At 58.3% G+C, this 24711-nt stretch overlaps 2 protein-coding genes across 5 annotated transcripts; both read left to right on the forward strand.

Moving 5' to 3' along the window:
• The first annotated feature begins 1641 nt into the window (after nucleotides 1–1641).
• JAK3 (Janus kinase 3) lies at nucleotides 1642–15199 on the forward strand. 3 transcript variants are annotated; one of them, XR_009261025.1, is made up of 23 exons: nucleotides 1642–1880; nucleotides 2330–2453; nucleotides 3196–3307; nucleotides 3500–3645; nucleotides 4005–4299; nucleotides 4876–4998; nucleotides 5099–5256; nucleotides 5707–5818; nucleotides 6071–6257; nucleotides 6998–7125; nucleotides 7300–7431; nucleotides 8405–8489; nucleotides 8907–9034; nucleotides 9684–9816; nucleotides 9892–10043; nucleotides 10163–10313; nucleotides 10882–11021; nucleotides 11103–11292; nucleotides 11567–11691; nucleotides 11958–12130; nucleotides 12765–12882; nucleotides 13098–13320; nucleotides 14216–14343. XR_009261025.1 is itself a non-coding variant. In XM_058727478.1 (23 exons), the coding sequence occupies exons 1-23, from the start codon at nucleotides 1697–1699 to the stop codon at nucleotides 14327–14329; spliced, it is 3321 nt and encodes a 1106-aa protein (XP_058583461.1). In that variant the 5' UTR covers nucleotides 1643–1696; the 3' UTR covers nucleotides 14330–15199. The 3 variants fall into 3 exon arrangements, 1 of the variants encoding a protein (XP_058583461.1); XM_058727478.1 differs by having other exon boundaries at nucleotides 1643–1880; nucleotides 13210–13320; nucleotides 14216–15199; XR_009261026.1 differs by lacking the exons at nucleotides 12765–12882; nucleotides 13098–13320; nucleotides 14216–14343 and having other exon boundaries at nucleotides 11547–11691; nucleotides 11958–12095.
• Nucleotides 15200–18660: 3461 nt separating this feature from the next.
• INSL3 (insulin like 3) lies at nucleotides 18661–19945 on the forward strand. Of its 2 annotated transcripts, XM_058727496.1 has the most exons (3): nucleotides 18661–18877; nucleotides 19497–19583; nucleotides 19714–19945. In XM_058727496.1, the coding sequence occupies exons 1-3, from the start codon at nucleotides 18685–18687 to the stop codon at nucleotides 19914–19916; spliced, it is 483 nt and encodes a 160-aa protein (XP_058583479.1). In that variant the 5' UTR covers nucleotides 18661–18684; the 3' UTR covers nucleotides 19917–19945. The 2 variants fall into 2 exon arrangements, with proteins under 2 accessions (XP_058583479.1, XP_058583480.1); XM_058727497.1 differs by lacking the exon at nucleotides 19497–19583.
• The last annotated feature ends 4766 nt before the right edge of the window (nucleotides 19946–24711 follow it).

Consider the following 24711-nt stretch of genomic DNA (forward strand, 5'->3'; position numbering starts at 1 on the left):
AAGTCGCTTTTAGGAAGTGATCAAAAAAGAAAGGGGGTGGGGGCTGCCTGGGTGGCTCAGTCGGTTGAGCTTCCGACTTAGGCTCAGGTCATGATCTCACCGGTTCGTGGGTTCGGGTCCCGCCTCAGGAGCTGCGCTGACAGCTCAGGGCCTGAGGCCTGCTTCAGATTCTGTCTCCCTTGCTCTCTGCCCCTCCCCCACTCGCACCTTGTCTCGCTCAAATAAGTAAATAAATAAATAAACAAACGTTTCAAGGAAAAAAAAAAAGAAATAGGAAGTGATCCCCTCTGGGGAGAGTGACCGGGGCTCCAGGGCTCCAGGGCTCCTGGGCCTGGGAAAGTCCTGATTCCAGGTCTGGAAGCTAGTGACACTGGGGTGTCCCTACGGGAAAGATCTCTTTCCCCTCATGCCCTCCTTCCCCCACAGGAACCGCTAAACCGCCCTGCCACAGGACCTTCCTGTCTGGTTTAGCCGACTTTTGTTAACTGCTCCCTCGGCTTGTTGCCAAGGATTGTGCCAGTTAGTGAGAATCAAAAATGTTGATACTTTGGGGCTCAGCTCAGCACACCAAGGCAGGCGGGGAGTCAGCCCATTTTATAGCTAAGAAAGTAGAGTCCTAGCAATGGGAGCCCTGGCAGGGTCACAAAGCTTGGATATGGTGGGGGTGGGATTTGAACCCAGAGCTTAGGGTCTTCACCTATTCCAGATCTAGGCTTATATGCTGGGTGTGTTAAAAGCTCATTAATGCTGCCCCCTCCCCCCCACTATTATTCTGATACATAGTTTTGTGTTGTTGTTGTTTTTACCCAATATTCTCTTTGTGTCTCCTTTATTCGAGTCAATAATGTAAATGGATCTTGTCCATCTACTCCCCTTTTCTCGCAGGACCCAAAGCCCAGCCGTTCCCTCTGCCTAACCAGGGGTCCTGAGCTTTGGGAATAAGGGATGAGGGGCAGTTTCCTCCTGGGCCCATTCCGGGGAGGAATAGTGGGAGTGATAAAGGGGAGAGAGATGGGGGTGGGCAGACAAGACGGAGGTCCCTGTCGACTGAGTCAACATCAGTCTGGATCTGATGCATGCCATCAGGCATTGCATCATAGGCAAACACTTCCAGCCCCAGCCCCAGAAGTGCTTCAGTCTCCTAGATCCATAGGAAGTGATGGTCCATCACTGTCGCCTTAAATCCCCATAGACACAAGCCAGTATCCATCATCCCCGGTCAGCAAATCTGTGCATCTGTGATTGATTGCTCATGCCTGCCAGGGGCAGGGATTCTGCCCTAAGGTATATGTGGAGGGTATAGATTGATTGGAGATGTCTGCCCTGGCCACTGACAAGAATTCACACCGATTAAGTGTGTTAACTATACTAAAAAAAAAAAAAAAGAAGAAGAAAAAAGAAAAAAAAAAAAAAAGAATTCATAGAGTGTAGAGTATCTTCCAGCCCCCAGCATAGCCCTTGCCTGGGGATCTCTGACTCCTCACCTTCCTTGTACACTCAGCTCCCCACCTCTCTTTCTCCATCTCTGTCTTTCTCTTTCTGTCTCTCTGTTCCTCTCTCCCTCTTTCACCAGCTTCAACCCTACCTCACCCAGCAGCATCTCCGTCTCCCCCACACCCCAAGAAGCTTTGTAGTCTTTTTCCCTCTGGCCAGACCTGAGTGGCTGCCTCTCTCTGTGTCCAGACAGGCTACACCCATGGCGCCTCCAAGTGAGGAGACACCCCTGATCCCTCAGCGTTCCTGCAGCCTCTCATCTTCAGAGGCTGGTGCCCTGCACGTGCTGCTGCCCCCTCGGGGACCCGGACCCCCACAACGCCTGTCCTTCTCCTTTGGGGACCATTCAGCTGAAGAGCTATGTGTTTGGGCTGCTAAGGCCAGTGGTGAGTCGGTCCTTAGATGGCTGGGCCAAAGAGCAGGGTGGGGCTGTGTCGGGCCCAGACTGGAAGCTGGAATAGCTACCAAGTGGAGTCAGCATTGGAGCTGGGGCTTTGAGGGATGAGGAAGGGTCTGGAAATGGAAGAAGGTGCACAGGGAAAGGCTGTGCAAAGACCCAGAGGCACATGAGTGGAAACAGTTGGTCATCCCTTGAGGTAAAATGTACAGCGGGAGGAGGCTCTCTGGGGAGAGGGGCGGGCAGTAGGTTGTGTGTGGATTCTCTCCTAAGGGCGATAGGGAGCTCTGGAGTGTGTGTGGGCAGGGGTGGGACACAGTGTCAGAGCTGAAGGTGGGAAAGAGCCCTGTAGGGGTGCACGGGGTTAGGTAACCATGCCAGCCCTGCAGGGGATAGAGGGGGAAGCTTAGGAGGGTGCTGATGGGGGCATCCCCTCAGGCATCCTGCCTGTGTACCACTCCCTCTTTGCTCTGGCCACGGAGGACCTGTCCTACTGGTACCCCCCGAGCCACATCTTCTCCGTGGAGGATGCAAGCACCCAAGTCCTGCTCTACAGGCTCCGGTAGGAAACACATCACCCCGACCCCCGCAGGGGTGGGTTAAATTACCAGGAGGGGGTGACTTTGGTCGAGGGCACAGGGAGTTGCTTTTGTTTTTGTTTTCTTTTTTATGTTTATTTATTTATTTTGAGAGAGAGAGAGAGAGAGAGAATCAGCAGGGAAGGGGCCAAGAGAGAGGGAGAGAGAGAGAATCTCAAGCATGCTCTGTGCTGTCAGATCATGACCTGAGTCGAAATCAGAGCCACCCAGGTGCCCCAAGGGTATGAGGAGTTGAAAACAACAGTGATCAGAGGTACCTGGGTGGCTCAGTCTGTTAAGGGTCCGACTTCAGCTCAGGTCATGGTCTCATGACTCACGAGTTCCAGCCCCGCGTCGGGCTCTGTGCTAACAATTCAGAGCCTGGAACCCGCTTCGGATTCTGTGTCTCCTTCTTTCGCTGCCCCCTCCCCCGCTCATGCTCTGACTCTCTTTCAAAAATAAGTAAACGTGAAAGAACTTTCAAAACTCAAATCAAGCGACAGCGATCCTACAACCTTCTCATCTCCCTGCGCCGGGAGGGTGGGTGCCCCAGGGAGGATGTGATCACTGCTCATCTCGCAGATGAGGACATCAGGCCAGAGAGTGTAGGTTCCTCGTCCAAGGGCACGTAGCAAGTCAGTGGCACCACCTGGGCTCTGTGAGGTCTTGGCACCGTCCTCCAGCCCTCTATGCTCCTACTCCAGGCTTCTTCCCCTTCCCCAACAGCTTTTACTTCCCCAACTGGTTTGGGTTGGAGAAATGCCACCGCTTCGGGCTACGGAAGGACTTGGCCAGTGCCGTCCTTGACCTGCCAGTCCTGGAGCATCTCTTCGCCCAGGTAGGGGTCCGCATGGGGCTCAGCCCGGAGTAGGGGGGGGGGGTGGGGGGATCCACAGGACAACATCAAGGGTCCCGGTTGGGTGGCTTTGGCTGACCCTCTCTGAAGCAGCCCCGGGGTGGGAGTCGGCCCAAGGGTGGGGGTCTGTAGGGCAACATCAGGGCTCACAGTCGGGCTGTGACCGGCCCCCAGCACCGAAATGACCTGGTGAGCGGCCGCCTCGCCGTGGGCCTCAGTCTCAAGGAGCAGGGTGAATGTCTCAGCCTGGCAGTGCTGGACCTGGCTCGGATGGCCCGTGAGCAGGCTCGGCAGCCTGAGGAGCTGCTGAAGACCGTCAGGTGAGGGCTTCCAGGCTGTGATACCCAGCCTCTACCTGGGAGTCAGAAAACGTAGTTCCACCAGGGCATTGCCGGAGCCCGGGCTCCCGAGGCCTCCCGAGGCCTCCCGAGGCCTCCCACCTACAAGTCTGCAAGTGTGTTCATGTGACTCAGGACCCCACCAACCCAGCCCCAGCCCCAGCCTACAGCCCTCCCCACCCTGATGTCCTCCCCCCACCCCCACCCCCCCGTGTGTGCCTCGTGCCCTCCAACTGAGGCCACACGCCAGCCCCTCAACTAAAATTGGGTTTGTGCGTGTCCCTGTCCATACCTGTGGAGATCCCTCCCCCCAGTGACGACCTGCTACCCCCCACTCGTAGCTACAAGGCCTGCCTGCCCCCCGATCTGCGCGACCTGATCCAGGGCCTGAGCTTCGTGACGCGGAAGCGTATCCGGAGGACTGTGCGCCGGGCCCTGAGCCGCGTGACCGCCTGCCAGGCTGACAGGCACTCGCTCATGGCCAAGTACATCATGGACCTGGAGAGGCTGGACCCGGCCAGGGCCGCCGAGACCTTCCTCGTGAGCCTCCCCGGGGCTGCTGGTGGCCAGGATGCTCCGGGGCTGCTCCGAGTGGCTGGTGACAGCGGCATCCACTGGAGTCCGGGAGGACACGAGGTGTGGGAGGCCGCAGGGCGGCACCGACGGCAGGGGAGGAGCCTAGGAAGGAGGGGCGGGAGAGTGGGCGGGGTGAAGGCGTGGAAGGACTGGGAGCTCCGAGAGGGGCCCGTGGCGAGGGGTGGGGCTGAGTGAGTGGGCGGGAATAAAAAAAAACGGGCGGGGCTTAGAGGAAGGGGACTGGTTGGGTGGGCAGAGATAGGGGCGGGGCTAATTGGAGGGAGGGGGGAGGGGTCAGGACTGCGAGGGGGCGGGGCTCCCGGTGTTCCAAGAGAGACTGGGAGTTGGAGTGTGGAGCTGAGAGGGGGCGCGGCTCAGGGAGGGGACCCACCGACAGAGGGAGGTGAGGTTTAGCAGAGGTGGGGTGGGAGACTTTGGGGATGGGGGGGTTGAAAGGGGTGTGATTGATAAAAGGGGCCTGGGCTTGACAGGCGCCAGGTGGGAAGGGGCTGCGGCTGGGGGAGGCTGAGAGGGTCGGGGCTTATGGTGTGGGTTTGTGGGGTCCAGGCTTCCAAGAAGGATCGGGGGCTCCGAGGGGACAGGACCCCCAGCTTCAGCCCTCCCCCTCGTTCCCAGGCCCTCCAGCCCTTCTGCGACTTTCCAGAAATTGTGGACATCAGCATCAAGCAGGCGCCTCGTGTTGGCCCCGCCGGGGAGCACCGCCTGGTCACCGTCACCAGGACGGACAACCAGATCCTGGTGGGTGCTGGACCCTCTCCCCTCCCGCCTTACCCCGACCGCGGGGACGCGGGACCGTCGCGTCCGGGCCGCGGGGGGGCGCTGACGCGGATCCCCACAGGAGGCCGAGTTCCCGGGGCTGCCCGCGGCCCTGTCCTTCGTGGCGCTCGTGGACGGCTACTTCCGGCTGACTTCCGACTCCAGGCACTTCTTCTGCAAGGAGGTTGCGCCGCCGCGGCTGCTGGAGGAGGTGGCCGAGCAGTGCCACGGTCCCATCACGTAAGGGGCCGCCCCGCATGCCCGCCCTCCGCAGCTAGAACTCGGTTCGAGTCTCGGCCACTCCCCTTCTCGGTGCCTCGGTGCCCTTTCCTCCCGGGAGCGTTGGACAAGGCTGGAACAGCGCCCGGGGCATGGTTGGCGCTCAGGGAGGTTGGGGTCCCCCTTCTGCTGTCCGGGGCAGCGGCGTCCCTCTCTCTGATTCCTCAGGGCCCCAGCGCCCATTCCTGGGGATGCATGGCACCAGGCTCCACCTGCAGCCTCCCCTTTAATCCCCTAGTAGAAGCCCCAACTGTTGGCACATTTTATAAATAGGAAGGAGACAGGGGATGTTAGCTGGTGAGGGTCCCAGGGCTTCCGAGGGACCAGGGTTAGAACCGAAGTCCGGCTTTGGTTTCTTTGCCTCCATCTCTCTGTCTCCCGCCGTCTTTTCCTCCCACCTTTTCTCCACAGCCTGGATTTTGCCATCAACAAGCTCAAGACCGGGGGCTCCCTTCCCGGCTCCTATGTTCTCCGCCGCAGCCCCCAGGATTTCGACAGCTTCCTCCTCACTGTCTGCGTCCAGGTCGGTCCGCCACCGGGAGCCAGGTGGGCAGGGAGGGCTTCCTGAAGGAAACGACATTTAAGCTGAGACCCAAAAGTAGAGTCAGTATTTGCTCCTCGAAGAAGAGGGGGGAGGGGGTGGAGGCATTCCCAGAAGGGAACAGCATATGCAAAGGCTTGGGGATTGGAAATGAGCCTGTGGTGCTCAAGGGAGAGGGGGTGAGGGGGAGGAAGGTGCTGCCCGCTTCCACTGAGGGACCACTCCTCCTTGCAGACCCCCCTGGGTCCTGATTACAAGGGCTGCCTCATCCGGTGTGACCCCACGGGAACCTTCTCCCTGGCTGGCCTCGGCCGGCCCCACAGCAGTCTTCGAGAGCTCTTGGCAGCCTGCTGGGATGCTGGGCTGCACGTGGATGGGGTTGCGCTGAACCTCACCTCCTGCTGCGCCCCCAGACCCAAAGGTGAGCCCGCCCCCTCCCCTGGGCCGCGCAGTTGATCGGGGGGCCCTGCCTCGTGTGTGGCAAGCGGCAGAGATTGCCCGTCAACATGGGTTAGGGAAGAAAAGGTGACTTCTTGGCCTGTGGAATGGATGTTCCCTTCAGGCACCACTAGGTCCAGACGCGGCGGGATCTGAGAGATGTCACTGGAACGGAGTCTCTCTCCGTCCATCTCTTCCTCTTCCTCTGGGTGACTTTCACTCTCAGACAAACCCCTTGGCGGGGACAACTGGAGGTGTGGGTTCTTCGGAGTCTTCCAGAATCTCTAGCAGGACTGAGACTAGGTGGTTCACAGGGTCACCCCCGCCCCCCGTCCCCCCATTGGGGCTTCCTGGAGTCTCCTTTCATTTTTTTCTTAAAGGTTTTTAAAATTTATTTTTGAGAGAGAGAGAGAGAGAGTGGTGGGCAGAGGGGTGGAGGGGCAGAGGATCCAAAGCAGGCTCCATGCTGATAGCAGTGAGCCAGATGGGAGTCTCGAACTCACGAACCGAGTGAGATCGTGACCTGAGCTGAAGTCAGACACTTAACCAACCGAGCCACCCAGGTGGCCCCTGGAGCCTCCTTTCAAAGAAATCATGTACTCAAGTCCGGACCTCAGGGTTGGCTTCTGGGGGAGACCCCAGACTAAGACAGGGTGTGAACCAACCTTAGGGGGTCTTTCACCTCTGGCCTTTGGTTGTTCTCCCACTACCTCCGCCCCGTAGAAAAGTCCAACCTGATCGTGGTGCGGAGAGGTTGCAGCGCTCCCACATCATCCCTTGTTTGGCCCCAATCCCAGTGCCAGCTGAGTCAGATGACGTTTCACAAGATCCCTGCTGACAGCCTGGAGTGGGTAAGTGGCCCCCGGAAGCGGAGGGGGGGGAGCCTCATTTGGGGTCCACATCCCATCCCGTCTACACCCTCTGCTGTGTGGCCTCAAGCATGTGACATGACCTCCTTGTGCCTCTGTTTCATTATCTGTAAAATGAGGCCAGGGTCCCACCAGGAACCCCCCTTATTCTTCCAGCATGAGAACCTGGGTCATGGGTCCTTCACCAAGATTTACCGAGGTTGTCGCCATGAGGCTGTGGACGGGGAAGCCCGGGAGACAGAGGTGCTACTCAAAGTGATGGATGCCAAGCACAGAAACTGCATGGAGGTGAGGGTGATGGGGACCATGAGTGTGGGGTCAGGACTGGCTGGAGAGAGCGTTGTAGATGCAGAGAAATTTAAACACACACAGGTCTTTTTTTTTTTTTTTTAATTTTTTTTTCAACGTTTTTTATTTATTTTTGGGACAGAGAGAGACAGAGCATGAACGGGGGAGGGGCAGAGAGAGAGGGAGACGCAGAATCGGAAACAGGCTCCAGGCTCCGAGCCGTCAGCCCAGAGCCCGACGCGGGGCTCGAACTCACGGACCGCGAGATCGTGACCTGGCTGAAGTTGGACGCTTAACCGACTGCGCCACCCAGGCGCCCCGAAACACACACAGGTCTTAAAACGACAGAAATGTAGCCACGGCATCTCCAAACCATGAAATACAGAAGGGGTCAGGGGATTTAGACGCAAACAGAAAGAGTACACCAAACAGAAGAAACGGCCAGTGCAAAGGTCCTGAGGCAGGGTCGTGCCCGGCATGTTTAAGGAACAGTGAGGAGGGGGCACCTGGCTGGCTCAGTTGGAAGAACATGTGACTCTCGATCTTGGGGTCATGAGTTTGAGCCCCACGTGGGGTGTAGAGATGACTTCAATAAATACAACCGGGAAAAAAAAGAAAAAAAGGAACCGTGAAGAGGCCAGTGGATAGAGAAGAGGGGAGTGAGGTAGATGGAAAGTATCAGCAGGGACTGGGCCACCCAGGGAAGGCTTGAGCCTGCTTTGAACCCCAAATGTCCCACTTCCGCGTGAGAGACCCAATGCAGATTGCAGTAGGGACTTCCAGCCCCCCCCCCCCCCCCCGCAGAAAACCTTGATAGAGTGCTGTGTACCCCAGTGACAGACTCCAAGGTCAAAGGAGGCTTGGGACGAGGTCTCTTCCTGAGGCCGATTTGCGAGCAGCGAGCATGGGGTCCTCGGTGTGACCCTGGAGCGGGAGGAACCCATGGGCCTTCTCTCCCTTCTCCTCTCCCCAGTCCTTCCTGGAAGCAGCGAGCCTGATGAGCCAAGTGTCGTATCAGCACCTCGTGTTGCTCCACGGCGTGTGCATGGCTGGAGACAGTGAGACACCACCCTCGTCCCCACCCCTGCCCTCGGGGCGCATAGCGGGGAACATGACAGGGGGATACGGGATCATGTGTGTTGGGGGCGGCGCCCTGTGGGTAGTCAGAGGCCGCTAGCCCGCCTTGGAGGTTAGACGGTGATTCTGGGTAAGTTCGAAGCAGAGAAGGCAAGGGTAAGTAGGGACGAGGGGAGAGGAGGCAGGGGCATGTTCCCGGCGGAACGCGCAAAGGGCCGGAAGTGAGCTCTGGAGAGAGCTCACCGCCTTCCAGGCATTTCGGGCATAGTTCTCTCATGGGAAGTAAGGAGGAGGACAGGCGCGTAGAGTAAGGATGGAGGGAACAGTCCGAACTGAGAGCCCGCGGGACCCCTGATGCAGTCCCGCCTCCCAGCCCCGCCCCGCCCTGCTGCCACCAGGTGTCATGGTGCAGGAATTCGTGTGCCTGGGAGCCCTGGATACCTATCTGCGCAAGTCTGGCCCCCTGGTACCAGCCAGCTGGAAGCTGCAGGTGATCAAACAGCTGGCCTATGCCCTCAACTATCTGGTGAGTGTTCCTCTGCCCGCTCTACCCTCCATGCATGGGATGGAGGGGGAATTGAGCGCGGGCGCTGTGGTATGCATAGGAGTTTGGCAAGGAGGCCAAGAGGGGCAGTTGAGACCGCGGGAACAGCCTACGTACAGGCTCAGAGGTGTAACGGCAGGAGGAGGGAAGAGCAGCTGGTCATTGGTGGGTCTCCGGGGCGTAGGGAGCAATGGGCCTGGGCAGGAGGCCAGAAGAGGGCCGGAGCCGGGCTTTGAAGGTTGCACAGTAGCTTAAGGGGAGGAAAGAAGGAGGGCATGTCAGGCCAAGGACACAGCCTGGGCCAAGGTCTGCAGATTAGAAGGTGTAGTGCGTGTCCTGGTGTGAATCAGGCAGTTCAGCTGGCAGGAGACCAGGGTAGGGGTGTGGAAGAATCTCGTAGGGATAGTGAGCAAGCATCTCAAAGCTTGAAAGCTAGGCTGAGAACCTCTGACCTTACCCTGAAGGCAACGGGGAGCCACAGGGTGGGTTTGAGAAAGGGAGGACCTACCAGTAGTCCAGGGAGTGGTCTCAGCAGTAACAGGCGGGCTTTGAAGGATGCGTGGTGGTTCTCCAGCCAGACTATTCATCCATCAAACCCTCCCTGGCATTTCTCTGTGTCCGGCCCCCTTAGGAAGACAAAGGCCTCCCCCATGGCAATGTCTCAGCCCGGAAGGTGCTCTTGGCTCGGGAGGGGGCTGACGGGAACCTGCCCTTCATCAAGTTGAGTGACCCTGGTGTCAGCCCCACTGTGCTGAGCCTGGAGAGTAAGTGTGGAAGGGTGGAGGGAGGGGCCTCGTGGGGTCGGGGAGCAGATCCCTGACCCCAGCCCCGCTCCCCAGTGCTCACTGACAGGATCCCCTGGGTGGCCCCTGAGTGTCTCCAGGAGGCCCGGACCCTTGGCTTGGAAGCTGACAAGTGGGGTTTCGGTGCCACAGTCTGGGAAGTGTTCAGCGGGATCCCGATGCCCATCAGTACCCTGGATCCTGCCAAGGTCAGAGCACCAGTGGTGGCCTCCAAAGCCCCCGTTTGGCAGCTTGGGGAGGATGGGCTGGTCTGGAGGGGCCTCCTGAGGGTGCGCTGGCAGTGACCAGCCACTCTACCCACCCTCAGAAGCTCCAGTTTTACGAGGAACGGCAACACCTTCCTGCCCCCAAGTGGATGGAGCTGGCCACACTGATCCAACAGTGCATGGCCTATGAGCCAGGCCAGAGGCCCTCCTTCCGCGCCATCATCCGTGACCTGAACAGCCTCATCACTTCAGGTGCCCGCTGGGCCGGGCAGGGTGGGCGGGGCTGGCAGGTCATATCGCGCCCAGAGCAGGGAAGAAGGGAGATTTGCCCGCAGAGCCTGCCCTATGTGCTTGGCAAGGTTGGAGTGGTTGGTGACTGTATCAGTCAGCATGAGCCTCAACAGCTGCTGTAACAAACAGACCCCTCCCCGCCTCTGCTCTAGGTTGAATGTGATGGATATTTACTTTTCATTCAATGAGGGTGTCCGGGTCAGCAGGCACCTCTCCCTCTGTGCGGCTCCACGCATCCCGTGCCGGATCCTTTGCAGACAAGAGGGAGACTGTGGAGGGTCCCCATGTTGGGTTTCCATGGGCTGCGCCCCGGAGCTATGGGTAGTTGCACAGCTTGCGTGGCACCTAAGGGGGCTGCCTTTGCCCAGCGGGCATCTTTTTCCAGCCCCCACAAAGTACCCTTAGGCTTGCGGTGGCCCTGCCATAATGCACAGAGAGGGTAAGCAGGCGGATCGAAGTCCCACAGCAAGTCAGCTTAGGAGCGGGGCCCAGGACTCAATGTGCTGGTCACTTTACCTGTGCCCCGCAGATTATGAGCTCCTCTCAGACCCCACACCTGGTGCCTTGGCGCCCCGTGATGGGCTGTGGAATGGCGCCCAGCTCTACGCCTGCCAGGACCCTACCATTTTTGAGGAGAGGCATCTCAAGTACATCTCACAGCTGGGCAAGGTGAGGTGGGCTGGGCTGGGCTGGGCTGGGCTGGGCGGGGAAGCACCCCTGCACGTGGACACCAGCCCCGCTGTCCCCCAGGGCAACTTTGGCAGCGTGGAGCTGTGCCGCTATGACCCGCTGGGCGACAACACGGGCGCCCTAGTGGCTGTGAAGCAGCTTCAGCACAGCGGGCCAGACCAGCAGAGGGACTTCCAGCGGGAGATCCAGATCCTCAAAGCCCTCCACAGCGACTTCATTGTCAAGTACCGCGGTGTCAGCTATGGCCCGGGTGAGCCACTTCCCAAACGTGGAAGCTTCCATTTCCACACCCGGAAAATGGGTCATTATGAGGTTTAAGGGAATCAGTGTATACTGTAGAAAGTACTCAAGAGCCATTGGCCATGAAAGGCGTCATTGTTGGGGTTCCCATTGTATAGAAAGCAATCCCGAGGCTGGGAGGGGCCCCGGGTCATACTCTGACCGGGGAGGAAGAATGGAGGGGGGGGGGTGGACAGAGTTGGGCCCTGTGGTGACTCCCCCCAGCCTCTCCCCGCTTCACCCAGGCCGCCAGAGCCTGCGGCTGGTGATGGAGTACCTGCCCAGCGGCTGCCTGCGCGACTTCCTGCAGCGACACCGCGCGCGCCTCGACGCCAGCCGCCTGCTCCTCTACGCCTCGCAGATCTGCAAGGTGCGGGGCCGTGCCTGGGGGGGGCCTGGGGCCTGAGGTGGCTAGGCCCGGGTGGGGGTGTGCGTGGAGTCGCGGGGAAGGCTGCAGGTGGAAGATTGGAGCCCGGGTCCGGTCGGAGAAGCGGTTGAGTTAGGGCTAGGGTCAGCGCTGGAGCGCAGGATGGGTCCAGGGTAGGGTCAGGCTTGGGGTCTGCGGGATTGGATCCCAGGTCAGGCTTGGGGCCCCTGCGGCTTGTGCTGGGGTCCGCACCTCGTGGTCGCCCGCAGGGCATGGAGTACCTGGGCTCCCGCCGCTGCGTGCACCGCGACCTGGCGGCCCGTAACATCCTGGTGGAGAGCGAGACGCACGTCAAGATCGCCGACTTTGGCCTCGCCAAGCTGCTGCCGCTCGACAAAGACTACTACGTGGTCCGCGAGCCCGGCCAGAGCCCCATCTTCTGGTGGGGATCCCGCCCCGGCCTACCTCTCCTCCCCACTGCTCCGGCCCCCACCTCGCTCCCGCCTTCGGGGGCCGGCCGCGGCCCCGCCCTTGCCGCCGTCCTGGCCCCGCCTCCTAGCGCACCGGCCCGCCCCCTCGGCATCGGCCCCGCCCCCCCTGGAGCCTGGGCCCCGTCCTGACCCTGCCCAGGCCTCCCGCTTCTCCCTCTCCCCTGACCCCTCCGGGGCTTTCACAGTCCTGGCCTCGCCCCTCCCACCGTTTTGGCTCCTCCCCCCTCCCACCGTTTTGGCTCCTCCCCCCCCCAGACCACGGCCTTCCTATCAGCATACCCTCCCTTCCGCACAACCTGGTCCCACCCCGCTCCGCCCCTCTGTCCTGGCCCCTCTCCCTGGAGCCACGGCTCTCCGCCCTGAGCCCGCCCAGACCCCCCTTTGGGTTGCTGAGTGAATACCCCATCCCACAGGCGGGGAAGACTGACCCCGGAGCCGGGAATGACCTCCTACATTGCAGGGGTGGGGGGGGAATGACCCCACCTACAACTGACCAGCTCCCCTAGCCCAAGGCTGTCCCCTCTCCCGTCCTCTGCCTCACTCTCGCATCCCAAGACCTCCTTGCCGCCCCCCCCCCCCCTCCAGGTACGCCCCAGAGTCCCTCTCTGACAACATCTTCTCGCGCCAGTCGGACGTCTGGAGCTTCGGGGTCGTCCTGTACGAGCTTTTCACCTACGGCAGCAAGAATTGCAGCCCCTCAGCCGTGAGTCAGCGGCCCTGGATCCCCAGTAACCCTCCTCTCCCTCATCCCTTCCTGGCCCGTCCCTGCCCCGTTTGTGCCCTATTTGCTCAGTCGCTGGTCCCAGCGTTATATAGGCCGTCTATACTGGGGAGGACGTCTCCACTATGGCTGACCCCCACTACCACTGGCAGCCCCCTCTCCCTCCATCACAGATGACCCTTCCTTCTCCCTTACAGAGGCCCTCTCTCTCCACCGCGGGTGATTCTCTCCCTGCCTTCACTATGGCTGCCCCTTGGCCCCAGTCTCGGGCGGCTCCTTCCCCACCACGGGTGCTCCCTTTGGCCCTAGGAGTTCCTCCGGATGATGGGATGTGAGCGAGACGTCCCCGCCCTCTGCCGCCTCCTGGAGCTGCTGGCTGAGGGCCAGAGACTGCCCGCGCCTCCCGCCTGCCCCAGTGAGGTGAGCGCTGGAGGGCCTGCCTCAGTTTCCCACTCTAGATTTTCCCGCACCAGCCAGCTGGCCCCTTTGGACTTCCCCACCCATGGCTGCCTTTTGATTGAGAGCGTACCCTGGGGCGTGAAGCTGAAAGGGACTCTGGCTGTTCTGTGGCTGTATGCCAAGTCACAAATACTCTCAGATCCTCAGTTTACCTATCTCCAAAACGGGAGTAACAATGCCTTACGGGGTGGGGGAAGGTCAAGCAAGTCAACACCTCGCCAGTACTCAGTTTAGAGTCCATAAACGTTAATGACTCTTACAGTTGATCATCACAACTTTTGCGGAAGTGTATGACGTGAGGTTGGTCATCCGTAAATTGATCTGCCCAGGCCCCAAATGTTTACTGAGTGCTGACTGTGTGCTGGGCTTTGTGCTGGGGTGCTGGGGACCCAGCAGAGGACAGAACAGATACTACCCTGTCCTCTTGGTAACCAGCAGAGGCTAACAAGAACATTCTGGTGGTTATCAGTGTCCGGAAAGAGAGGAACAGGGGGACATGAGGGTGGGTGATAGGTCCGGGAGGGCCTCTTAGAGGGGGCGATCCTGAAAGAGGAGGAGGAGGAGCCCACCCCTGGGGAAAGCCGGGAGAGGGCATTCTCGGTGGAGGACACAGCAGGCACAAAGGCCCTGAGGTGGGAATGAGTTTGGTGCATTTAAATAACGAGAGGGGGGCAGATGCGGCTGCAGGAAACAAGAGACCAGGTGATGGAGGGAGACAGGGGAGGGGATGAGATTTTGTTCGAAGTTCTGTAGGGAGACATGGGAGGCTTTGGAGCAGAGGAGGGATGGAGGTGAATTTTAAAATGGTGAATAGGAGTTGCACGTATGATCCTGTTGTCTCCTCCCACCCCCTCAGGTTCATGAGCTCATGAAGCTGTGCTGGGCCCCGAGCCCGCAAGACCGGCCAACATTCAGTGCCCTGGGCCCCCAGCTGGATACACTGTGGAGTGGAAGCCGGGGGGTAGCATAGAGCGTGAGACTCACGCCTGCCCTGCTTGTCCGCAGGGAGAGCCCCACGCACTTCCTTTTTCTCTCTCCTGCACGCTGCACGCACACCTCTGGGTTCTGGTCTTTGTGGATTGGCCGTGTGACCTTCGGCAGGAAGTTGCCACTCTCTGGGCTTCCTGCTTCACAGAGATCCCCACGGGGCAATGACATTGCCTTTGGGAGGGGTACCCACCCCTGTAGGGGGGCAACAACCGCCTGGTGGCCTCAGCAACTTGAAAAGGTTCCAGATGAATCCCTCGGTTGGGGGCGTGGCCGGCTGTGCCTTGCGATGGGAATTGAGGAACCAGACTGAAGCCCCTCCCATCTTCCTACCCTCTTGGATTTGGTCCTGGGCTTCCTGGCGCAGCGAGGACGTGGCATAGCTTTAAATATATGATCCCAGGCTTCTGTCCCCCCTCCCTCTTGTGCTGGAGCGAGCCACAGACAAGAGCAGCTGCCCTGGTTGGAAGTTTGCTTTTGGGGGCCAGGAGAAGCTGGGATCATAGTCCACCCTAAATGTACCAGAGCGTGTCAGGTTTCATGTTGGCCCACTTGCACACCGGGGCCCTTTCTGTCCTGACCGGAGGGTCACACAGTTGATGACCCTGGAGACTTGCAGCAGCTAAGGGAAGGAAAGGTATTCTGGGCAGAGGGAACAACATGGTGAGAGTGAGGAGGCTCAGAGGACAGAGGTTAAGAGCCCACGGTTCTGCCACTCACTTGCTGTGTGATGGCAGGCAAGTTGCCTCCCCTTTCTGGGTCTCCTGTATAATGGGCAGATTAATGGTGCTGGCCTCCTGCTGTACAGTTTCCAGAGCCTTGTGAGAAAGCATCTTGGGCAGGCTAAGTAACCCCCGCCCCCACCCCCACTTCTCCCCTGCCTGCAGTCTTTTCTGCCACTTTTGCGCCCTGGAAAACGTATTTATCTCTCAAAACCCCAGCTGTCCCCTCCCTGCAGCCTTCCCTGGCATGCCCCCACCACTTCTCACCGGCCGATCACTCTCCCTCTGATCCTAGGGCTGGGGTGTCTGTCCAGATCTGGGTCCTCTCACCCAGAGGCTCCCTGGGGGCTGGGCTGTGGGGGGGGGGGGCACAAAGGGGATTCTGGGAATGTTTGTTGAATGAATAAAGCTCAGCGAGAAGAATGGTTTAGTTGCTGGACTTGGGGTGATGGGGCGTTATGGGAGGCTGTAAGCTGGGGAGGAATGTGGTTAGGGCTGGGGGATGGAAAGCTCCAGCTGCTGGCCTTGGCTCTGTCCCGGAGAAGCTGATTACGGCCTCCTGGTGGGTGGAGAGAACAGTTTGCTCTGGGTGGGGGGGGGTCAGAGGGCAAGGTTGGGCTGGGAGGGCTAGGCTAAGAGGAGGGGGTCTAACATCAGTGGGGGCCAAGCAAGTCTCCGTCGGGACTGCTGGGAGATGTGAAGAGGCACAGAGAGAAGTAGAGAGGGAGAGACAGACTCAGAAAGGGCAGGAGAGACACAGTGTCTCTCTTCTGGCTCTCTCTCTCTGTCTCACCTGCTGTCTTAGCCCCGGGAAAGCCATCTGCTTGGGTGCAAGGTGGAAGGGGGCTGCTTTGGGCTCAAGCAAGATACGGTTCTCAGCCCGGGCCCTCTTTTGTCTTTGCTTCTTTGCCTTCCTTGGTAAAACGAGGTCCTAAGTCCTCCTGGGCACCAGGCTGCCACCAGGCAGATGCCGAGCAAACACAGTCAGCTTCATTCTGGGCCCACCAGTCCCTGCCCAGCCCAAAGGGAGAGACAGAGCCGGCCAACAGCCCCAGCCCCAGGCCCAGCCTCCTGTGACCATGGGCGAGTGTGGCGGTCCCCTCTCTGAGCCTCGGTGTCCTTATTTATACAGTAATAAGGGGGCGCCTGGGTGGCTCAGCTAGTTAAGCGTCCGACTTTGGCTCAGGTCATGATCTCAAAGTTCATGCGTTCGAGCCCCGTGTTGGGCTCTGGGCTGACAGCTCGGAGCCTGGAGCCTGCTTCAGATTCTGTGTCTCCGTCTCTCTCTGCCCCTGCCCCACTCACGCTCTCTCTCTCTCAAAAATAAACATTAAAAAACATTTTTTTTTTTAAATAAATAAGGGGCGCCTGGGTGGCTCGGTCGGTTAAGCGTCCGACTTCGGCTCAGGTCATGATCTCACGGTCCGTGAGTTCGAGCCCCGCGTCGGGCTCTGTGCTGACAGCCTGGAGCCTGTTTCAGATTCTGTGTCTCCCTCTCTCTCTGGTCCTCCCCTGTTCATGCTCTGTCTCTCTCTGTCTCAAAAATAAATAAACGTTAAAAATAATTTTTTTTTAAATAAATAAAATGGTGGTGGTGATGGTCGTGTTTAAAAAGACTGCTCCCCCATTGCTCCTCCTGGGGGAGCTACGCCCACGGCCCTGGCCCAGGGGGAGGGCCCCTCACTGTCTCATGCAGATCTCAGCTGATCGGTAACCAGTGTGGAGGTTACAACCACTCTTGTGGTTCTTCCTACGATTGCGAGATGCCCTTCGACAACACCCATGGTACACGGCCTCAGGCCACACAGGGAGGTCACCTGTAGGAACAGAGTGCAAACTCAGGCTTGGGGCTCTGCTATCATTGGGGTCCAGGGTGGGGGCCTAGGGTTTCCCCGGCTCACTCTTTCTGGGTGGATTTAAGACAGAGAGCGGGAGTTTAATGTTCGGAGCACAGGGCTTGCCTCCCCCCACATGGTGGCCTGAGTCCCTGTGCGTGGCCGCGTAGGTGTCCTGGTACAGACTCCTTCCTCCGGCCGTCTCGGCCCCCAGCTTGGCGCGTCCAGGCTGCTGTGGCACGATACCAGGCGGCTTCCCCGACAGACGCTTCCTTCCCGCAGCTCCGGAGGCTGGACGGTGGAGACCAGGGTGCATCAGGGTGCCAGGGGTCTGCCGAGGGCGGGCCCTCCGGCTTCCAGATGGCTGCCTTCTGGCTGTGTCCCCGCGTGGACGGGGAGGGGGCGTGGGGGCACATCCTCTCACGGCCCCTCCTTCGGCAGCACCAACCCCGGGATGGGACCCCACCCCCCTGGCCTCCGCGACCTAATGCTCTCCCGAAGCGCCCCCCCCTCCAGACACCATCACGGAGGGGAGTGGGGCTCACGCATAGGAAATGAGGGGGTGTCTCGCAGTAGTTAGGGCTCAGCTGATCGATGACTAGTGTCGTGGTTGGACTGGCCTTTGTGGTTCTGCTTACAAGACGCCCTTCCGCCGGACACCCATCGGGAAACTGAAAAAAAATAAAGGTTTCTCCCTTACCAGACCTGGAGATCACCCAGCGCCCCCAGGGCCACAGAGTGAGAGGGGTGAGGGGGGGACTGAGACAGAGCTGCTTGTTCACTGGCCGGGCCTCTGCTCTTATTGGGTCCAGGATGGGACCCCAGGGTTTCCAGGGCTCATTGTTTCTTGGTAAACTTAAAACATAGGAGTAGTGGGGGGCGCGGGGGCGGGGGTGGGGTGGCGCCTGGGTGGGTCAGTCGGTTAACTCTTGATTTCGGCCCAGGTCGTGATCTTGCAGTCTGTGAGTTCGAGCCCCGCATCGGGCTCTGTGCTAACGGCTCAGAGCCCGGAGCCTGCTTCGGATTCTGTGTCTCCCTCTCTCTCTGCCCCTCCCTGGCTTGCGCTCTCTGTCTCTCAAAAATAAATAAACGTTTAAAAAAGAAATTAAAAAACAAAACAAAACACACGAGTGGGAATTTAAAGCCCCAGGAGGGGAAGAAACGGGGTGGGGGAAGGCAGCCTGGTTCTTTCTCTAGTCGTGTGGCTGGCAAATCGGTTTATTCCAGATAGCCATCATTTTTTTTTTTTAAGTTTATTTTTGAGAGAGAGAGGGAGAGAGTGAGCACGTGCACAAGCTGGGGAGGGGCAGAGAGAGAGAGGGAGACACAGAATCCAAAGCAGGCTCCAGGCTCTGAGCTGTCAGCACAGAGCCTCACGCAGGGCTCGAACCCACCAATAGTGAGATCATAACCTGAGCTGAAGTCACTTAACCGACTGAGCCACCCAGGCGGCCCCAGATAGCCACCTTTGAAGATGGGCCATCAAAAGTTTAAGTCAGGTACTATACCAAAGCCTGGCTCAGGCGGTGGAGCACGTGACTCTTGATCTCTGGGTCTTGAGTTGGAGCCCCACTTGGGGCATAGAGATTACTGGGGTGGGGGGGGGGAGTGGAGGAGGGACACAACTGCTGGGGCTTACACTACACTTGCACTCACCCCACCCTTGACCTTCTCCCTGAGCCATGCCGCGGAACGTTCTGTCCCCCAACCAAGGTCCCCCAGCTGGGGCTGGCTGGCCGCCTATAAGAAGGGATCCCCGCTGGGGCCGGACTCCCGCCGCCATGGACCCCCGCCGCCCACTCACCTGGGCACTGGTGCTGCTGGGCACCGGTCTGGCGCTCGCGCTGGGCCCCGCGCCGGCTCCGGAAGCCCCAGAAAAGCTGTGCGGCCACCACTTGGTGCGCGCGCTGGTGCGGGTGTGCGGGGGCCCGCGCTGGTCCTCCGAAGACGGGCGGCGAGTGGCTGGCGGAGACCGTGAGTGGAGCCGCGCGACGATTGCGCTCCGGGGTTTCTAGCTGGGGCAGGTGCACGCGGGCGCTGGCGTCGGGGCGGGGGCAGGCGGGTGGTTTGCAACGCGCGTCCCGGGGGTCCACTTGCCCACGGCGCCGGTGTGTGCAAATTCGCGAAGGATGCGTCCCCTGCCGGGCAGGAATCAGTGCGAGGCGAGCGAGGCGGAGTCTTACAAGCGCACGGTCAGAGCCTGCCTTATTTACAATCCCAGCGTTTTGATCTTCGCGATTTGGGGCGCATTAAAAGAGGATTAATCTTCATTGTTGAGCGTTTAGGCTCCCGCTTGAATTGCGCACTGAGGCCAGCGCTCGCCCGTCTCATCCTACTGCGGGCCCTGGTGCGGAGGGTGGAAAACAGATTTGTGTGCCCATGTGCGTCACACGTGTGTGTCCTGATGTGTGCGTGCGTATTTGCGACCCAGATGCAGGCGGGCACCCGTAGGGGGAGACTGGGGAGGGGTACGAGGGTGTGTGGCCGTGTGTGCGTGTGTCCATGTGAGCCTGCACACAGGTGCACACGTATATGTCACATGTCACCTCTGCTGTCTTCGGCTTTGTGAAGCGTCTGCGCGTCTGTGTGGTAGGTGGCTCGTGGAAACGTGCACAACGGGGGACCCGTGAGCGCGGCTCGAGAGTGCGCACACCTGGACGGGGGATTATGTCCGTGCTCGGTATACAGTAGGCACTTAACAGTCGCTCCCTATTTGTGCACATCCTGAGTGTCTGGTGGGTCACGGCACAAGGTGAGCGTGCAGGTCCTCTAGGGTCCCCTGTCCATGCTGAATTCTGCTCCGTCCCCAGGTGAGCTGCTGCAGTGGCTGGAAGGACGACATCTCCACGGGCTGGCGGCCGATGGGGACCCCACGCTGGTTCTCGTGCCACAGCCCCTGCCCCAGGCCTCTCGCCGTCACCGCCCCCGCCGGGCAGCCGCCGCCAACCCTGCACATTTCTGCTGCCTCAGTGGCTGCACCCGGCAGCACCTGTTGACCCTGTGTCCTCACTGAACCCGCCTGGGTGTGGCCTCAGAGGATCCAGAGACCCCCCCCCCCCCCCCCAGGGGCCAGGTCTGGCGGGCTCCTGGAGTACCATAAAGCCCCATCTGGGAGGACGGGGCGGATCACCTCCCAGCACTCACCGCCTCCCCTGGGCCACCTTCCTCTGTGGGGCCAACTGCAAAAAAAAAAAAAAAAAAAAAAAAAAAAAAAAAAAATCACACCTCAACCCTGGCCTGGAGGGTCCTTGGTTTCACGGGGATGCCAGACTCTGAGGGCCAAATGTTCTCACCTCTGAGGAGCCCCAGGCGCCGCCCGCCCCATATCCGTGACACCGACCCTCGTTGCTGTCTCCCTAATAGTAAATAAATGAAGTTCCTGCAGAATCCGAAGCAGCCTTTTGCATTTTTCTCAAGGAAAAAAGGGACAAGCCTGGGTCAGCCCTTGCGTGGATGGGTCCTACCCCGGCAGCCGGGGACCCACGGGGACATGCGATCCAGTTGTCGCATGTGTCTTACTTCCCTACATCTGCCATAACAAATTAGCAGAAACCGGGAGTCTTAAAATAGTAGAAATTTCTTCCTTCATAGTTCTAGGAGCCAGAGACAGAAGTCAAGGTGTGGCCGGGTGGTTTCTGTTCGAAAGGCTCTGAGGAAGAACCCGGTTCATGTCTCACTCCTGGTTTTTGGTGGCTACTGGCAATCCCTGACCTTCCTTGGCTTCTAGATGCATGACTCCAAGCTCTGTCTCTCTCTCTTTTTAATTTTTTAATGTTTATTTAGTTTTGAGAGAGAGGGAGAGAACGAGCGGAGGAGGGGCAGAGAGAGAAAAGGAGACACAGAATCCGAAGCAGGCTCCGGGCTCTGAGCCATCAGCACAGAGCCCAGTGCGAGGCTGGAACCCATGAACCTTGAGACCATGACCTGAGCTGAAGTGGGACACTTAATGGAGTCACCCAGGTGCCCCTGTCTTTTTAAAAAACGATGTTTATTTTTATTTGAGAGAGGGAGAGAGAGAGAGAAGGGGAGGGGCAGAGAGAAAGGGAGAGAGAATCCCAAGCAGGCTCTGCACTGCCAGCCCAGAGCCCGATGTGGGGCTTGAACTCATGAGATCACGACCTGAGCTGAGATCAAGAGTCGGACGGTTAACTGAGCCCCCTGGGAGCCCCTCTGTCTCTGTCTTCACGTGGCCTTCTTTTCCTTGTCTGTGTTCATTTCTCTTACAAAAACACCTTCATTGGATTTAAGACCCACCCCATTCCTAATCCAGGATCCTTACCTTAATTATATCTGCAAAGACCCTATTTCCAAAAAAGGCCATATTCTAAGGTTCCGGGGGGGCTGTATCCTGCTCAATCCGGGGCAGCAGGGGAGCAGGACTCTCTCCCGGAGGCAATGGGGAGCCACAGGTGTGTGAGCAGGGGCAGGATGAGGTCTGACTTACATGTTAGAAATCCCTGCAGCCCCTGTGTCATCCGGGCCTGCCTTCCCTTGCCTGGATGGTACCGTCACCCCCCTTCCCCCCAGTCCCTATGGCAGCCATAGGGCTTCTTAAAACTTAAAAAACAATCATGTCCTTTCATTGCTCAAAGGTACCATCACTCTCAAAACAACACCCTCTCCCCTCACCCCAGCCCACGAGTCCCCATGTGGCCAGCCCCTGTGACTTCACGTCCCTCCTTACTCCGTATCGTCCTTACTCACCTACCTCTAGCCACGGCCTTTTCGCTGCAACTTGAACATTTCCGGATTGTCCCACCGCAGGGCCTTTGCACATGCTGTGCCCTCTGCCTAGAACACCCTTCTCCCGGTTCCTCCCAGGGCCATGTCCTCCTTCCGCAGGTCCCAGCTCCAGTCTCCTGATCTCTCAGCTAATACTCTTTCCCATCCCTGTGTGTCCACCTGCTTGACTTCTCCAAGTTCCTACCACTTCCGGTAACTTCCTATTTGTACACAGGTTTGTTTTCTCACCACAGGGTGGGTATCTGCCAACACAGCACCAGCACCAGGAATATAAGGCAAGGTGTGCAGCATACAGGAGGCACACAAATCCTTAAAGAAGGGAGAGCAGGAAGTGGGACAGAGGACAGCGGAGCCACGATCCTAGTGGGAAGGGCGTCTGGGGAGAAGAGGGGCTGGGTGGTGTTTGGAAAGAGCCTTGCCAGAAGCAGGAGGCCCGCAGCCAGGAGCAGTCTCACCCCTGTGCCTCCCCCCCCCCCCCCCGAGCGTGCTGTCCAGCTGGCGGTGAGACCCAGTCTGGGTGGGGGCACATGAGCTGAGGGTGATAGGGAACCATCAAGGGTACGTGAGCAGGGGCAGGATGACATCAGACCTGTTGACAGGAGCTCCTGTTCATCCAAGTCATTTTTGCTGGTGTGTTTTCTACTGCAAACGTGACTTGTACAGATCGTAGACTGGTCTCAGTTAAAACTTGCAAACCGCTTTAGGGGCGCCTGGGTGGCGCAGTCAGTTAAGCCTCCGACTTCAGCCAGGTCACGATCTCGCGGTCCGTGAGTTCGAGCCCCGCGTCAGGCTCTGGGCTGATGGCTCGGAGCCTGGAGCCTGTTTCCGATTCTGTGTCTCCCTCTCTCTCTGCCCCTCCCCCGTTCATGCTCTGTCTCTCTCTGTCCCAAAAATAAATAAAAAACGTTGGAAAAAAAAAAATTAAAAAAAAAAAAAACTTGCAAACCGCTTTAAAAACAACAAAACCGGGGCGCCTGGGTGGCTCAGTCAGTTAAGTGTCTGTCTTCAGCTCAGGTCACGATCTCGCGGTCCGTGAGTTCGAGCCCCGCGTTAGGCTCTGGGCTGATGGCTCAGAGCCTGGAGCCTGCTTCGGATTCTGTGTCTCCCTCTCTCTCTGCCCCTCCCCCGTTCACACTCTGTCTCTCTCTGCCTTTAAAAAATGAATAAATGTTTTAAAAAATTGTAAAAATGTAAAAAATGTAAAAAAAAATGTAAAAAAACAAAACAAAACACTGACAGAATAATCTGGAGAAATTGAGGATTCCACCATCTCCAAGGGAGATTAACCCTTTAATGACTGACCAAAAGTTAGGAAGGAAGGAGATTTGAATTTATTGGGTAGAGTCAGGGAATAAATGTTCTTCAAAAAAGTCACTAAAACTGATCATATTCAAGGCCATGATGCAAGTCTTAACAAATTTTAAAGGATTTACTTCAGGTAGACCATCTTCCGTAAGCATACTGCAGTTAAGCTAGAAAAATTTTTTTAACAATTTAAAGTTCCACATTCAAGGGGCACCTCCTAGCTCAGTCCATGGAGCTTGCAACTCTTGAGTTCCAGGTTGTGAATTCGAGCCCCATGCTGGATGGAGAGATTACTGGAATTAGAGGTGATGGTTACACAACATGGTGAATGTACTAAGGGTCACTAACTGTCCGCTTTAAAAATGGTTTATTTCGGGGTGCCTGGGTGGCGCAGTCGGTTAAGCGTCCGACTTCAGCCAGGTCACGATCTCGCGGTCCGTGAGTTCGAGCCCCGCGTCAGGCTCTGGGCTGATGGCTCGGAGCCTGGAGCCTGTTTCCGATTCTGTGTCTCCCTCTCTCTCTGCCCCTCCCCTGTTCATGCTCTGTCTCTCTCTGTCCCAAAAATAAATAAAAAACGTTGAAAAAAATAAAAAATAAAAAAAAAAATAAAAAAAAAATGGTTTATTTCGGGGCGCCTGGGTGGCTCAGTCGGTTGGACGTCCGACTTCGGCTCAGGTCATGATCTCTTGGTCCATGAGTTCAAGCCCCACGTCGGGCTCTGGGCTGACAGCTCAGAGCCTGGAGCCTGGTTTAGACTCTGTGTCTCCCTCTCTCTCTGACCCTCCCCCCATTCATGCTCTGTCTCTGTCTCAAAAATAAATAAACATTAAAAAAAATCAAAATTAAAACAAAACAAAACAAAAAACAACACAACAAAACCCCCAAAACTCAGGTCCTCACAAAACATTTTATTCCCGGAGGGCCCACTCCCCAGTCCTCACTCTGCCGAGGTACCCCCTTCCTCCCTCCCAAGCACAGCTCCAAAGCCTACAAAGTCCAAGCCCCCCAACATCTGCCCAGAGCCAGCAGGGCTGGGGGGTATCCCTCTTCTGCTTGGATCTCCCCAATCCAACATACTGGGGTGGGGGCCGGTCTTGGGTCCCCAGAGCTCAGAGACATCCAAGGGCTTGAATCGCCCGTTCTCTGGGCACCGGGGTAAGTGCGTGTGTTGATCTCATTCCCGGAATTTGGGGGGAGCACAAATATGGGAGCTGGGCTCTCTCGGGGACTCCAGAAAGTCTGAGCTCTCATAGCCTGAGTCAGACAGCCGTCTGCCTCCTCAGCCCGACATTTCCACCATTAGAGCAGGGAGGGGGTGGTCCCACTCACGGGCTCTCCAGCCCCTTCTACCATCCGAGGTCAGAGGCGGGCAGAGACCCCAGGGCGGGGGGGAGGCAGAGGGAGGGAACAAAACCCCTTTCCCAGCCAGCCAAATACTTCTCACTTCAGCTGCATGTGGACCTAGGGTTCCCAACTGAACTTGAACCATGGCTGGAACTCCCCTACCATTAAACCACTGTGGCTTTACTACCAAGGAGGGCTTGGCCACCATTGAAGGTCCGTCCCATGATCAAGGTCGGAGCTGGGAAATGGGACCCTGACTCAGAAGTGCTCCTGCAGTTGGCCTGCCCTGGGAAGACATTGTCCCCCTTCAGCTGAGGGGCTAGGGAGGATGACGGAACATGGGTTCGAGGACCGGGTGGGTTTTGCAGGACGTCTAGGAGTTTGCCAGCTAGACTAGTCGCTCATCAAACCCGCCC

The sequence above is a fragment of the Neofelis nebulosa genome, chromosome 4, assembly GCF_028018385.1.
Source record: "Neofelis nebulosa isolate mNeoNeb1 chromosome 4, mNeoNeb1.pri, whole genome shotgun sequence".
Classification (NCBI taxonomy): domain Eukaryota; kingdom Metazoa; phylum Chordata; class Mammalia; order Carnivora; family Felidae; genus Neofelis; species Neofelis nebulosa.

Excerpts from the sequence above, each read along its gene's own strand:
- INSL3 (XM_058727496.1), top strand. The coding sequence starts at position 18,685 with ATGGACCCCCGCCGCCCACTCACCTGGGCACTGGTGCTGCTGGGCACC. Across the intron at positions 18,878-19,496 it reads GCGAGTGGCTGGCGGAGACC|GTGGCTCGTGGAAACGTGCA; the intron begins GTGAGTGGAGCC and ends TCTGTGTGGTAG. Across the intron at positions 19,584-19,713 it reads GGGGATTATGTCCGTGCTCG|GTGAGCTGCTGCAGTGGCTG; the intron begins GTATACAGTAGG and ends CTCCGTCCCCAG.
- JAK3 (XM_058727478.1), top strand. The coding sequence starts at position 1,697 with ATGGCGCCTCCAAGTGAGGAGACACCCCTGATCCCTCAGCGTTCCTGC. Across the intron at positions 5,257-5,706 it reads CAGTGCCACGGTCCCATCAC|CCTGGATTTTGCCATCAACA; the intron begins GTAAGGGGCCGC and ends TTTTCTCCACAG. Across the intron at positions 5,819-6,070 it reads TCCTCACTGTCTGCGTCCAG|ACCCCCCTGGGTCCTGATTA; the intron begins GTCGGTCCGCCA and ends TCCTCCTTGCAG.